The sequence below is a fragment of the Lactuca serriola genome, chromosome 5 (assembly GCF_051521515.1).
Source record: "Lactuca serriola cultivar US96UC23 chromosome 5, Lser_US96UC23_V15, whole genome shotgun sequence".
NCBI classification, from domain to species: Eukaryota; Viridiplantae; Streptophyta; class Magnoliopsida; order Asterales; family Asteraceae; genus Lactuca; species Lactuca serriola.
In genome coordinates this window covers 313,530,273-313,547,245 of record NC_136412.1, presented here as the reverse complement: position 1 = coordinate 313,547,245, position 16,973 = coordinate 313,530,273, and the positions used below count along the sequence as shown (strand labels likewise).

The window sequence follows — 16,973 nt, the reverse complement described above, 5'->3', positions numbered from 1 at the left end:
AGACACGAGACACACACAAAACCTAAGACTTTTTTTTTTGTGCACATTCTACGTAGGCTAGTTGTTAAGGGGGAAGAACTTGTAAAAGGGACAGAGAACAAAGATTCAACACAACACAAAGTTTTGGTTTTTATACAAATTAAATTTTACTCCTATGTTTATTATACCATCAAAGGTAAACCCATTAATGTGATTACTTTTATTTATTTATATTCACTAAACACATTAATGTGATTACTTTTATTTATTTATATTCACTAAACTCATTAATGTGAAGGGTTATTGGTTGTAATTTGATGTTTTTTAGGGCATTATTGTTTGTTAAAACCCAAACCTGACTTAGCCCTCGAAAAGAATACCCCTTCAAATTACATGGTTAAATGATTTTAAACTAAAAGAATCGTGAACTCACATACCTGAAGTAAAAACAGTCGGATATATGAAACAACAAATCAACAGAGTATATAGAACACCAACATTTTACTTGGTTTCCTAACAAAATTTCATCTTTAACCTCAATGCAGATTGCAGAACAGAACATATGTCAGTGAAGATGATCAATTAAGCAACTCAAGATTCAAGAAAAAACAAAGGTTAGTGACCAAATTGTTCAAGAAAGAGTATCAATTATCATGGTCTACCACCAAATTGTTTTTCTAAGGCAAAGACATTGAATAGAAGTAACTACAACATTCATACTCTTATCTAATAATAATTACTCTTACAGTTAAAAACATCCTCTTCCTCTTCCATGGAAATCATCAAGATATTATGTTTATATATACTTTCTTTTTTCAGCATGCATAAATGGGAGAAACGCAAATAGGTAATGCTCACCATTGTCAGTCAGAATCATCACTCAACGATAAACACCATCAGATGCAAAGCTAACCTTTTTCTTAACGCATGCCAAAACAGGGAGGTTAACTGTAAACATCATCATCAGAAACTGTCCTCTTTGCTTGCTTTATCTTCTCCAGCTGAACCTGTGTATCCATGAACAATTGCATCCTCTGAACTTCCAAATCTTTGGTGAATTGCATCCTCTGTTTCTCCAATTCAATCATCTGTTTCTGTTTCTCTCCCTCGACCCTCTCGTATATCTCTCCGAATCTCTCAATAGCCCTTGCCAACCGCTTCATGCACTCGGAATCCCCTCCTCCTTCCTTCCTCACTCCTTCCCCACCCGCACCACCTTCTTCGTCGCTCGTCCCCAGAGACTCATCATCCTCTGATCCATCCTCCTCCGCGGCTGCAGCAGCGGCAGCAACAGCCGAGTAATTCCTCCGAAAATACGAGTCATCCACGGCCGCAGCCACCGGAAGCGGTCGTTTCTGAGGGAGAACCGCGAGAGGCTGGGGAAATTGAGAAGACAATACCGTCGAAGGAGGTTTCCGGTAGGGTAATGGAACGGCCGTCGGCGGTGATGACGATGAAGACTTCTTCGCGGTTGCAGCGGATCCGATTAACGAGTCCAGGCGAGAGTAAAACGGCCATGAACTGGTAATTTGGCCATTGGATTCCGAAACCCTAGCTTTCTCAACCTTATACTTCTTCTTCAGAGTGTCGATCCGATTTTTGCACTGAACGTCTGTACGCCTTGTTTTCTTGGTATGGCCATGACGGGCGTTGACGGAATCGGCGACCTCCTGCCAATCCTTTTGACGGAGGTTACCACGGTTGAGCTCAAGGTAACGGCGGCCCCAAGCGTCGACGAGAGTCGACGTCGCATCCTCGCTCCAACAATCCTCACGGAAAGGGAGCGGACGAGATGAATTAGGATGGTTTCCTCCGGCTGACGCGACCGGAGACGGAGAATTGATCAAAGCTAACTCGTCGCCCATCTAGGGTTTGTTTATCGGTGAAATTTTTGGGGGAAAGATAAATAGAGAGAGAGAGTACAAGTGGGTGAAGCGTCGGTGTCGGTACCGTTTCCATCCATTGTCTGACTGGCATCTCTTCGCCGATGTACGGCTCCAACTCCGACGTGGAACTGACGTTATGTTATCTGTCGCTTTGTATACTTGTACATACCATACTCGCTTTACTCACTTGTACGTTTCCTTCCAATGTTTTCCCAAATCACTTGTTTTTGCTACCTAATAAATATAGATCATATTATTCATCATATTATTATTATATATTATAACAAAAATCTTATGAATAATATAATTTTATGGTTTTGAACTTTGGCCATTAAATTTTTTATTTTAGCTTTTCTTCATAAAATATAGTTTTAAGGTTTTCCATTTTGTTTATAAAAATTTGTTATTTTAGACTTTGTTTGGCCATAAAAAATATATATATTTCAAACTTTAGACACAAAAGTATTTTTTATGTTGGTTAATTTGGTGCTTTTATTTTCATATATTCACACTTCTATCCCTGTTATATAGTCGAATGCCACTTTCCACCCTCATACTTTGTAAAATATTAGTTTTACCCCCTCAAATTGCACCGACATTTTCTACCATTTACCTTTTTTTATATTGGCATGTTTGTTGGTTTGATTACGGGTGAGCATGTGGACAGGACCGGATCGGCTCTTGGACTGGACTGGTTTCAGAAAATATTGTGGACCGTGGACCACACTGGATGAGACTTATCGGGTCCAGGTCCAGGTCCGGATTTTCCGGTTTTTTGACCCGTTTGGATCGGTACAACTTTACATGCATACGGTACACCTTATTAAAACGCGTTTTAGGGTTTGATACAACTTATTAAAACGAATATGTTGTTGAGTTTGATACGTTACAACTCGTTAAAATGAATATTTTTTGGGTTTGATACGGTACAACTTGTAAAATTGATTGTTTATATTTTATACCATTTGTTTGAAGGATTATAACTCATTGAATATTACACAAAAAAAACAACAAATTTATATTATAAAATCAACTACAAACTTTAAATTACACTTTGGAAAAAAAAAATGCATGACTTAAAACAAATAAGATATGTTTGTTTAAAAATTTTCACAAAATACAAAAGTTTAAAGGTGTGTTTAGTTGCGGAAAAATTGGTCGTTTTCCGGAAAAAATTTCCAAGAAAAATGAGAATTTTGAGAACGCGTTTAGTTCGTCTATTTTTCTAAATTTTTCAAGAAAAATGAAAATTTTCCGTTTTCTAAAATTACAAAGAAGTTGGAAATTTTTTGAAAATCGATAATCATTGTTTTTCACATTTTTCTAATTTCAAAATTTTTCTAAAATATAAATACTCACTCCCACCCCATCCACCTCTACCTACCCTCACTTTAATACCCCCAACCCACCACATCCTTACCTATCTACACTCACTCCCAAGCCCACCCCCACAAACACACATACACACACACACATACCCATAACCCCCCCCCCACACACCCACCCACAAACACATACACACACCCACAAACACACACACACATACACTGTAACGACCCAAATTTCAAGGCCAAAATTTTCATTTTTGAATTAACGCATTTAATAAACATTTTACCAAAACCTTGTCAATAAAATATTTCATTACAAAATCATAATGTTGTATTTCAAACCATAACATCATAAGTATTGAAAATCAGAGTACAATCCCAAAAACTTCTTGCGGAAACATGTGTGTGTGTGATGCGTTGCTACACCGTCGGCTCCTTCCCATTCGATGAAGAGGTACCTGAAACCAAAACCAAAACTGTAAGCACAAAGCTTAGTGAGTTCCCCCATCATACCACATACGATACAATATCGTCGGTATCTTTCAACCGGTATCTTTCAACCGGTAACCATCATCGGTATCTTTCAACCGGTAATCAACATCGGTATCTTTCAACTGGTAACTGGGGACTATTTCACCCCCTACCACTAGCATACAATCAACAGATATAAGCATACAGTCAGGCATATCTGGGTACTGACCTATGTGACATCCCTATTTTCACGGCCAGAAAAGACCGATTTTGTTTATGCTTTATAAAAATCAGAGTACCTCTTTTAATAAAAACGTTGCGGAATTTGTTCCTAGTAAAACATGATAAATACGTTATCAAAGCATTTCCGAAGAAAAGTATATTTATTCATTTTAAAACATTTGGGATGTCATCGTCAATACAGAAACATAAGCATAAACAGAACTTACATTTATTTACACTAGGGATCTACATCTCTTTTAAATCTCTCAGTGTAAAGTAGCTTCGTATCAACTATCAATACCTGTGATATAAATAAACTGAGTGGGTCAAGTTGGGAAACCTGGTGAGTACATAGGGATTTCAATCCCACAATGTTATATCATATATATAATTTAGAACTCACAAAATATACAATTTCACCATATATGTATAAGCAACTCTTATCCCACCCCGTCGATCCTCACAACAAGACTATCCATATTCTCGGACCTAAGATTAGCCGTTTTACCTAATCCATACTCCCGGATCAGAAATGAACGACTTTACCTAATCCATACTCTCGGACTAGGGACGAATGACTAATCCATACTCTCGGATTAATGATGAATGATTATGCCTAATCCATACTCTCGGACTAGGGACAATGACTATGTCTAATCCATGCTCCCGGATCAATGACATATACTAAGGTTTTATTCTCTTAGTATAATTCACTCGTACTCGTAAGAAAACACAACCCAATATTCTTCATAATTAATTTAGGTTTACTCTTTATCCTAAATCAGCATATATAATCAGGTATGTTCTTTAACAAGTATCTCAGACAACATCAAATAATTCGCACATAAACATATATTTAATACTTCAATCGATACTTGTACTAAAATCATGTTCATGAAAGGGACTATGCACTCACTTGATAAGGTGGTGACTCGGTACTCGGACAACGCTTCGTTTACTTTAAAATAATTTCCTTCGACGAAAACTAGTATTATTACCACTAGAGTTTAGTCTATTATTCGTCGAGACTAATTAATAGTCTATCAATTATTACTATTATATAAGCATTAAACAATACTTATATAACCCATAATAATAACCCAAGTACTTATTATAAGGTCCTAATAATGTTACTATAATTAAATAAACGATATATTAAAATAGCGTAGGCGTAGCTCACTTACAGCGGGTTTTATAGGAAACCGGGATTTGCTTGGAGCAGCGTTCCCGAGCCAAAAAGCTCTTCTTCTCGGATCTGTCGAGCACTCCGGGGCTTTTGACTAGTGCTAGGGAGGTTCCCTAGGCTTTTCGGAGGGTTTCGGGGCTAGAGAGAGTAAAGAGAATAAAGAATGGGAAATGTGTGAAGAAAATATGGGTGGGAGAGGTTCTATTTATAGGGTGAAAATGGATGAACTTGGTGCCACATGTCACCCTCTAGTGGCAAGACTTGGGGAGAAAGCAATGGCCAAGATTGTGCCACGTCATCCATTTTCGCACAACATACTCCAGACTTCTAAAATCCGTAACTTTCACATACGACCTCCATTTTTGACGTTCTTTATATCCACGCATAGGTAAAAATAAGATCTACAACTTTAATTTTGACTTCGTCGGCTAATTCTCGACCGATCTTAAATTTAACAATACGAGGAGATTATACTGTTAATTGTCCGCGTAAAATTCATAACTTCTACATACAGACTCCGTTTTCGTCTATCTTTTTACCGTTGAGTTCCTATTAATGAGATCTTCAACTTCCATTTAGGCCGCGTAGGCCAGCAACCGCTCGAACTAAAATTCGAGTTTCGGGCTGTGCACTGCTAAGCCAAATCTTAGAAAATTCACAACTTCCTCATACGAAGTCAGATTTGGGCGTTCTTTTTATGTATGTTCTTGGTTTAACATATACTAAAACTTTTGTTTCGATTTCTAAGGCTAAAAATTCTTCTATCGTAAATTCACTTTTTACGCTTCCCGGTGTCGTGTCGGTTTTGCTGTAAAACTTCGACGGGTCATAACTTCTTCGTTACAACTCGGGTTTCGGCGTTCTTTATATGTATGGAACCCTTGAGACATATTCTACAACTTATTTAATATTATTTGTTCTAAATAATCTTTTGTCGAAAAGTCATTTTCAACCCCTATTATCTGTAATTTGATTAGCCCGGATCTACGGGCGTTACAACCTACCCTTGGGTCCTATGGACCACTGTCAGGGAAACTAATCCCTACCATACACATAACATAAACCTAGATAAACCTCATAACCAACACATAACCAGACCAAGATAATTATCACAAAGACCATTATCTTCTAAATACCCCATTTTGGTGGGTCGGCATTGTGGCCTTAGACCCACCCCTATTGGAAGGTAACTCACCTCAATGTTGTGCAGTGTCTGAACTAGCCTCGGCGCACAAGTCGACTCCCTACGACTCCTCGATCCCTACACGACAACCTTCAAGTCAACACACATCACATACAACCCTAAACAGGGTGAGTCCAAGTTCAGTCAAAGTCAACATTGGTCAAAGTCAACATTCAGTTGACCTGACTCGTCGAGTTGGCCTACCAACTCGTCGAGTCCATGCTTCTCTAATCCCACACAAAACCCCGGCTCCACTCGTCGAGTCTAGCAAAAACTTGACGGGTTCTCCTTCAGTCATAACATCGGAACCATCTTCATCCGGCTCGTCGAGTTCCTTCTTGAACTCGTCGAGTTCATCTCCAACTTAAGAACTTGTCCAGTCTATGACTCGCCGAGTTGTATGAACAACTCGTCGAGTCCATCTTCAAAGATTGGGAGATTGCTATGGACTCGCCGAGTCTGCTCATACCACTCACCGAGTCCCATGGCTTCCAGGTCCCTTTTCGCGTCTAAACCCACAAGGGACATCCTTCCTAACACTTACCCATTTGTAACGACCCAAAAATCACGACTAAAAATTTCTTTTTAAAACATTACTAATCCATGTTTATAAAAACGTAACATAAGTCATAACATAATTTTCGAGTATTAAATTCAAAACATAATCTCATTATCAGAGTAAAACATTCCCCAGGCTAACTGACGACGGTGTGTGCACTGCAACCTCTCCGAGCTCCTCTTTTGAAAACTAAGTACCTAAAACCAAAACTAGAAACCGTAAGCACGAAGCTTAGTCAGCTCCCCCAAACTACCACATACCATACAACATATAAAGCACATACTGGGCCTTGCCCACTGCATCGGACCCAAGTCCGGAAACTGCATCGGGCCGAAGCCCGGACTAACTGGGACCATGTCCCCTGCATCGGACCGAAGTCCGGAAACTGCATTGGGCCGAAGCCCGGACTAACTGGGACCATGTCCCCTGCATCGGACCGAAGTCCGGAAACTGCATCGGGTCGAAGCCCGGACTAACTGGGGCCTTGCCCCCTGCATCGGACCGAAATCCGGAAACTGGCTGGGACCTTGTCCCCTGCATCGGACCGAAGTCCGGAACTAACTGAACAAAGCATAACATAAACATATCAACTAACATGAACACACATATACTACATACTGCATCGGGCCGTGACCCGGAACACATAACACATAAATCATGTCTGAGCCACGAAGGCATCAAACACACTAACTACTGCATTGGACCGAAGTCCGGAAACTACTGCTAGCTAAACGGGCCGGCATTGTGGCCTTAGACCCGTTCCTACTGGAAGGAAACTCACCCGAACTGTTGAACTCTGCTGGTAACCCTCTGGCTGCTAACCGACAAACGTCTGAAGCGCTGCTCCCCTAACTCTCCGAGCTACCAATAACAAGGTAACACTTAGCCCGACTGTCCTCTACAAGTCACCTACCTCAACTCTGATCAAAGTCAAAGTCCTGGTCAAAGTCAACCTTCCAGGTTGACCCTACTCGTCGAGTTAGCCTACTGACTCGCCGAGTTCACTGATTTCCGAGTTCTGTCCTGTCCAACTCACCGAGTCCCCACTCAACTCACTAATATGAGTCCTGACTCGAAGGGTTTGGGGTTTCGCGACTTGACTCGCCGAGTCTAAGAACAGACTCGCCGAGTCCAAGGCAATCATCAACAGACTCGCCGAGTTGTTCTTCCAACTCGTCGAGTTCCTTCCCATCTTCATCCAACTCGCCGAGTCGCTACAGCTCTTAATCCATGCAGTGGCTTTTCGAGCCAAACAGGGGTTCCAACTCATAGATCCATACTTCTAAGGCCTATTCCTCACGTAAAGTGGCAAACTTTACGTGTAGCTAAAGAGATCTAGGCTCAAAACACTTCAAACTAGGGTTTATGGCAAACATACTTCTCCAACATACCAAGGGTTGATACTTTAGGGGATTCTAGACCAAAACAAGCATGGATCTGAGGTAGCAACCTCAGATCTGGACCTCTAGGTCGAAATGGTTACTTATCATGCCAAAAATGTCCAAAACTCACACATAAGAATAGATCTAGGTGCAAAAGGGAGTCCAAGCAACAGCTTATTACCTCCAATTGGTCTGAAATGTCTTCCCAATCCCGGATCTACAGTCCCTTCTTGCACCTCCAAGGTCTTTCTTCCTTCTCCAAGCTTTAATGCACTCTTCAAGGCAAGATCTAGCTCAAAAACGGATATGGTGGCTAGGGTTTGGTGTTCTGGGGTAGAGAGGAAGTAAAGGAACCCTAGGGAGGAGAATGAGACGTTTAAATAGGCTCCAAGTCCTGGATTTAGGGTTTTCCTCGTTCAGACCCAACTCGCTGAGTTCACGAGCCGACTCGCCGAGTTGGTCACTTACTCGATCCCTCGGATCCCGCTCCGACTCGTCGAGTTCCTCCCTGGGCTCGACGAGTCCACTCCTTGACTTAGGGTTTCTTTCCTTTTCATGGCCTTTTTGATCTTGGGTGTTACACCATTCACATAAAGGATTTGCTGCACAATGGTCACCGACTCGTCGAGTGCCAAGAACAACTCGCCGAGTCCAACCTTGACCAATTCCATACATTCGATTTAAATGAGGTCTAACACACCAAAACCATAGATTTGGCCTCCTAATTTCCATTTTATACGTAAAGTTCCAAACTTGATGCACATGCATGGGGTTTTTAGCTCAAAAATCCATATAAAGTGTCCTACAATGTGCATGGGGCTCTCATGGCCCTAAAGTTGGCACCTTTATGCCATGAGACCCCTCTTAAGGCCCAGATCTGAAGTCAAAACTCACTCAACACTTCCAAATCCAAAATATGACTTAGAAATCCATAGAGATCCCAAGTTAAAGATGAATAACCACATAGATGAGTCAAGACAGGGGCATTTTACCTTGAAGCTGCTAAAAATGAAGTAAGATCTCCGGATCTACAAGCCCCAACTTGATTTCCAAGCTCCTTTCTTCCTTCCAAGCTTTACAATCCACACAAGAACACCAAAAATGGCCTTAACTCGCACACAAACGGCTAGGGTTCGATATGAAGCTTTCAAGAGAGTGTTAGGGACAAGGGAGGTTGAGTTAAGTTGTTTATATAAGGTGCAAACCCTTAGATTTAGGGTTTCACTTATCCAGCACCTACTCGCCGAGTCAGTCTCCCGACTCGTCGAGTCGGTCACTTAAAATGTCCGCAGCCACGTCCCTACTCGACGAGTTGATCCTCCAACTCGTCGAGTCCCAGAGAAAAATACATATATTGAAGAAAAAATACCAGGTGTTACATACACACATACCCATAACCCCCCCCCCCCCACACACACACACACATATACATACATACCCTTAACCCTCCTGGCCACACACACACACACCCACAAACACACACGCACACACCCACAAACACACACACCCACACCCACCTACACCACCAAACACACACACAAACACACATACACACCAATACCCACCCACACCCCCATAAACACACATACACACCCACACCCACACCCACCCACCTGCCCCCTCACACACACACACCCAACACCACTACCCCATCACTAGCACCACCACCGCCGCCATCACCACCACTGCCACAATTGTCGACGCCACCACCACCGCTTGTCATCACCACCACCGCTGCCATCACCACCACCATCGCCATCATCGACACCACCACTGTCCCCGCCGCTGCCCCCACCACCACCACCGTCCCCACGCCCACCCTATCACCGCTACCGTTTTCTAAAAATAAAAATCGATAGAAAAATACACATCTAAACACGTTTTCTAATTTTCTAAAACCTGAAAATGAAAAATGAATAAGTTTTAACTAAAAGCGTTTTCTAAATTTTTCAATGAAAACCGGAAATGGAAAACGAAATATGAAAAGGGAAAACGAAAAATAGAAAATAAAAATTGTTTTTCCGTAACTTAACGCAACCTAAATTTCTTATTGAATAACTGAAATATTTCAGTTTTGATATCTCATCTTTGAATGATTGTAACTCTTCGAATATAAAACCAAAAACAACAAAATTATAGTTTAAAATCATCTACAAATTCTAAATTACATATTGGAAAAAACCGCATGTCAGTCCGGCTTAAAACGAAGGAGATATTCTTGTTTAAAGAATTTCACATAATACAAAATTTTAAATTTTTTGCTGAAAAGCTAAAATATTTTAGTTTTGATATCTCATCTTTGAAAGTTTATAACTCATCGAATATAACATCAAAAATAACAAAATTATAGTCTAAAATAATCTACAAACTCTAAATTACAAGTTGGAATAAAGCAAATGTCAATCCGACTTAAAACGGATGAGATATGCTTATTTAAAGAATTTCACAAAACATAATTTTTTTTAAATAAGCCGGTCCAAAACCGGTTTTTACCCAGAACTGGCCAGACCGGTCCTTGAAAAAAACCAGACCGGTTTTGTTATAGCTTATTAATCATTTCTTTTAGACGTTATTTCTCTCAACAATGTCATTGTTACGTGTTAACAATTCTTTTCCTTATTTGTATTTATAATTTATACTATGTAACAATGAGGGTTTCATATTCATGTGTTGTAGAGAGTTTCATAATTATTTTTAAAAAAATTGATTGCGTTGGAGAGAGAATGTGTGTGGCAAAAAAATGGAAAGAGCAATATACTTTTTGTTTTTGCCACAGATACACTCAACCATGGATACACATGACCAAGTTAAGCATACACACAAACATAGACATAAGACATTTTCACATGCAAGCATATACAATCACACACAACCACAAACACATACATACTTGTTATAGTATTGTAATATAAAAACTCCACTATAAAAAGACATTAACTTAAAGTAGTAGGATTACGAAATGAATATTTGAAATAAGGCTGCGTTTGGCGCATCACAGTTATCTGATAAAATAGTTTTTTTATGTTGTCGTGTTTGGTAAGCCAAAAAGTAACTTATAAGCTAGCTTTTTGAAAAGTTACTTAGACTAGTTTTTTAGGAGCTTTTTTAAAATTTTCCAAATACACCACTTAATTAATTATAGAAACACATACTCTCACATGTCATTTTATGTAATTTTATATATTTCAGCTAGTTTTACTAAACGTCATTTTTTATCAGCTAGCTTTTTATTTAACAACTAGTTTTTCAGCTATCAGCCAGCTTTTCAGCTAACAGCTAGCTTTTCAGCTAGTACGCCAAACATAGCCTAAATTATTGTATTTTGAAAACCCACTAACAATAAGAAAACATAATTTACAGAAGGATTATGAAAATGATAAATAAAATGCTATATTGGTATGTGAAAATGAATATTTAAAATAAACTAATAGTTATATGTTTCCACAACCTACATCCATGAAAACGAATATGTAAAAAAAATAACAAATAAATTTGAAAAATAAAATAAAATAAAAGGAAAAATCTAAATAAATGTTAGAGATGAGAGAAAGTAAAATTGAGAGAGAGATTCATGATTTTCTGTTCATATTTCTTCAACTGAATCAATACAGACTACAAGATACCATACATATACAGAAGAAACAAATCTAACTGAATAATTAACAAAATTACAAAAATGCCCTTTCTAACAGAAAACGTTCTAACTAACTCTAACTGATCTTGTTAGTTAGCACCCCCCCCCCCCATTCAAGCTTGTGGCCATTAATCAGACCAAGCTTGGATGTTGCTTGTATATGTCGAGAACTTGGAACATGTTTTGTAAGAATGTCTGCTAACTGTTCAGAAGTATCAACATGAGACAACCAAATTAACCCTTCTTGGACTTTGTTTCGTACGAAGTGACAATCGATTTCAATGTGTTTCGTACGCTCATGAAATACCGGATTTGAAGCAATGTATATTGCTGCCATGTTGTCACATTTAAGGGGTATAGGAGTAATTTCTTCAATTCCTAATTCATCAAGAATACGACTTAGCCATGAAAGTTCAGCAGTAACCCTTCGCATTGAACGATACTCGGCTTCTGCAGATGATAAGGAAATGGTTGATTGTTTCTTGGATTTCCATGAGATTGGAGATCCACCAAATAAAATGTAGTAACCACTGACTGATTTTCGAGTAATTGGACATGCCGCCCAATCCGAATCACAGAATGCTTCCAAGTGGAAATCCTTTGAATCATTGAAGTATAAAGCTTGTGAAAGAGTTCCTTTGATGTATCTAAGAACATGAACAGCAGCAGAATAATGATCTTCAGAAGGTGTTTGATTAAATTGACTTAGGTGTTGTACAGAAAAAGCCAAATCAGGACGAGTATGCAATAAGAAATTCAATTTTCCAATGAGCTGTCTGTAAATAGTTGCATCTGAAAGAGGATTGTCCATTTTATGAAGTAACTTTGGTTGAGAAGGAAGAGGACTTGAAACTGGAGAAACATCATCCAAATGATAATATTTGAGTAACTATTTGATGAATTTGGTTTGATGTATTACCATGCCATGATCAATTTTATAAAATTCTATTCCAAGAAAGAAGTGTAAAAGACCTAAATCTTTAATTTTGAACTCATGATGTAAGAACTCTTTTAAGCTTTGTATTTCTCCAATGTCATCACTAGTGACAAGAATGTCATCAACGTAAACTGCAACAATAGTAATTGATGAATTTGATTCTTTAAGAAAAGAGAATAATCGTTTGGAGAATGAGAGTATCCTTTAGATCTCAATGCAGTGGACAGTTTAGCATACCACTGCCTTGATGCTTGTCTTAACCCATAAAGAGACTTTTTTAGTTTACAAACAAGTGAAGAGGAAGAAGAAGCTTCATGTCCAGGTGGTAATCGCATATACACTTCTTCATGTAATTCGCCATGTAAGAAGGCGTTGTTTACATCAAACTGATGTATGTCCCATTTTCGTTTGACTGCAATAGCAACAAGACTTCTAATAGTGGTGAATTTGACTACAGGAGAAAAAGTCTCATGAAAATCTATTCCATATCTTTGAGTAAATCCTTTGGCTACCAAAAGAGCCTTATATCTTTCTATAGACCCATCTGATCGTTGCTTAATTTTGTAGACCCACCGACAAGCAATTGCCTTTTTTTCCTTTAGGAAGTTTAACAATGTCCCATGTCCCATTTTCTTTTAAAGCAGCTAATTCATGTTGCATAGCTTGTTCCCACTCAGGTACGCCCTTGGCTTGATGATAAAAAGTCGGTTCGGTTATATTATTTTTCACATGAAAAATATACGAATCATGAAAAACCAAATTACAAGCTGCATAACCTTCAGAATTATTAATGCAAAAATTTGTAATGGTATGAGGGCAATTCAGATCAGAAGATATTGCAACATTACACACATAATCATGGAGATGTGTGGGAGGTATATGATTCCTTGAAGATCTTCTGAGTTGTACGAGTGGGACAGGGGTATTTTGGGAATTTAATGAAAATGAAGGATTGAAAGGTTGAATTGGGACAAAAAGGGAAGGAAAGTCATTAGAAACATGATCTTCTGTTGAAATATTTGGAATGTAGGAAGTGTTGGAGACAGAATTTTCAATAGATTTGAGAGCATGTAAGGGAAAAAGATGTTAAAAAAACTTAACATCTCGTGAAATATGTGTTTTTTGAGTGACAATATTCAAAACTTTGTAAGCCTTTTGTCCGAATGGATATCCAAGGAATATGCATGGATAAGCTCTAGACATGAACTTATCCCTAGCAATTGTTGTTGAAGAAACAAAACACAAGCATCCAAAGGCTTTTAGCATATGCATATCAGGTTTAGCACCATATAGAGCTTCAAATGGAGTTTTATTTTGAAGAACTTTAGAAGATGTCCTATTGATGATATGAACATCAGTTTTAGCACACTCTCCCCAGTATTGTACTCCTATTCCTGATTGAAAGAATAATGCTCTAGCCACTTCCAAAATGTGCCTATGTTTCCTTTCAACAAGCCCATTTTGTTGAGGTGTATGTGGCGTTGACTTTTGATGAATAATACCTTGTTCTTTAAAATAAGCAAATCCATCATGACTAGAGCCAAGTTCTTTAGCATTATCACTTCGAATACACTTGATGGTTTTATGAAATTGAGTTTTAACAAGATTGACAAAGGCTTGGATTATAGAGAAGGCATAACTCTTGTTGTTTAACAAATGAATCCAAGTATGTCTTATGAAATCATCAACAATGGTGATAAAGTATTTATAACCATCATATGTGTTGTGTTTATGAGGACCCCACACATCAACATGAATAAGATCAAAGGAAGCCTTGGAAACTGAAGTACTATGAGGAAATGACAATCTTGTTTGTTTAGCTTGAGCACAAGTTAAACAAGATGCAATATCATCATTAGTGTATTTTAAAGGCAAATTCAAGAATTGCTTGAGTTTATCTATAGCAACATGTCCCAAACGTTTATGCCACAACATAACATTTGAATCAGAATGATTATGAATTACATGAGAAATAGATGACAAAGGGGAACTGAATACAGAACTGAAAACAAAAAAAATTGTAAGATAGATGTTGTTTGAGTTCATGATACTCAAGCACATAGAGATTGTTTATTCTTTTGCCAATGACTCCAAGAGCTAATCTATTCTTCAATGATGGGTCCTGCATGAGACATTTCTCATCAGTAAATAAGACAAAAGTTTTCAACTGTGAAGTTAACTTGGAGATTGATACAAGATTGTATCTGAAAGATGGAACATACAACACATTTTTGAGAATGATTGATGCATGAATTTGAATATCACCATAATGTGTGATGAACAAGGAATGTCCATTAGGAAGCCCAATCGAATGTGGCTGTGTAAAAGGAGTTAGATTCAACAAAAGTTGAGGATTAGAACACATATGGTCAATTGCACCTGTGTCTATGATGAATGAAAAATGTGGTTTAAGCAATGTAGAAGACTTGTATACATTTGCAACAAAATGAGTATAAGAGAAATCATTACCATCAGATGTCATTGCTTCTTGAAGAATAGAAGAATTTTCTTGATTGGATGATGGCAGAGTATGTTGATTGAGAGGTTGCAAGAGTTGATGATACTGTTCTTGAGATATAGTAGGAGAAGAATCAGTAGTAGCAAGTTGAGCAGTAGATATTGGCTCCTCTTTCTTTGCTTTTGTGAACTTGAAATTGGTTGGAAATCCAATTAACCGGTAACACTGGGATTTGGAGTGTCCCGTTTTCTTACAATGAGTGCAGGTTAATGACTTCTTGGAAAAATTGGAAGAAGAATCATGTGAAACATTCATAGCAATCGTCTCATGATTAACATTTGAAGGAATATTGATTTCTCTCTGTCGTTCTTCTTGAACAATCATAGAATAAACAGTGGACAAGCTTGGAAGTGGTTTCATCATCAATATTTGACCACGAAGTATTTTAAAAGTATCATTCAATCCCATGAGGAGTTGAATCAATCGTTGATCATCAAGGTATTTAGCAATACCTGAAGCAGCAGCACATGAGCAGTCAGGAATGCTTTGAACAATTCGAAGTTCATCCCAAATTTTGCTTAATTTCGTGAAATATGTGGATAAAATCGTCCGATCCTTGTGATAGAGAATACAATTGTTGTTGAATTTGATAGATGAGAGCTCCATCTGCTTGTTCATAACGATGATTGAGTTCTTTCCAAATATCAGCAGCGGTTGGAAGGAAAATTAAGCTTTCAGTAATATTGCGATGAAGTGAATTGAGTATCCAGCTAATCACCATGGAATTTACTCTTGACCAATTCGCAAATAATGATGAACTAGCAGGATGTTTTGGTGTTGTTCCATCAACAAAAGTTAATTTGTTCTTGGCAGAAAGAGCAATAGTCATGGAACGCTTCCAAGCAGAAAAACCGGTTCCATTAAACACGTTAGTAACAAGAGCAGTGCTTGGATTGTCAGATGATCCAAGATAAAAAGGACTTGAAATGTCAATGATGTTGGATTGAATTGATGCGTTACCTGAGACATCGTTGCAAAAAAAACCCCAAATTTAATCGATGAAACAGAGTAACAATTGAAGAAAATAAGAATTGATTGAAGAATCAAGAACGAACGATTGATTGAAAAACGAGTGAAGAAAAACGGATCAATAAGTCTGATACCATGTTAGAGATGAGAGAAAGTAAAATTGAGAGAGAGATTCATGATTTTCTATTCGTATTTCTTCAACTGAATCAATACAGACTACAAGCTACCATACATATACAGAAGAAACAAATCTAACTGAATAATTAACAAAATTACAAAAATGCCCTTTCTAATAGAAAACGTTCTAACTCTAACTGATCTTGTTAGGTAACAATAAAATATACACATTTTCAAATAATGATAATAAATTGTCAAAAATAAAAATTGATTTATGATATATTGCTAAAATCAATATGAATGATAAGCTATCTAAAATAAAAATCGACATAAAGACATGTTGAATACTTGAGTTGGAGTAAAATCACGAAGGGTATACACATTCAAAACATATTACACAAAGAGATGCGATATGAACCTTATTGCTACTAGAAGAAATTTAGTTCATCAGGCATCACATTTCTATTGTATGTTGATAATATGTTAATTGCGTATTCTAACATGAAACAAAATAAAAATAAAAAATGAAAACACAAAGTGTCTCAATTCTAAAATGTTGAAGACGAAGGACTTGAAGCTAAAACAATCTATTACTATGGATC

General features: G+C 37.9%; 1 protein-coding gene across 1 annotated transcript; it reads right to left on the bottom strand.

Moving 5' to 3' along the window:
- Positions 1-576: 576 nt before the first annotated feature.
- Positions 577-2,058, bottom strand: LOC145054986 (trihelix transcription factor ENAP1-like). The gene has a single exon (XM_079003263.1). The coding sequence runs from the start codon at positions 1,842-1,844 to the stop codon at positions 924-926; it is 921 nt and encodes a 306-aa protein (XP_078859389.1). The 5' UTR covers positions 1,845-2,058; the 3' UTR covers positions 577-923.
- Between the last annotated feature and the right edge of the window lie 14,915 nt (positions 2,059-16,973).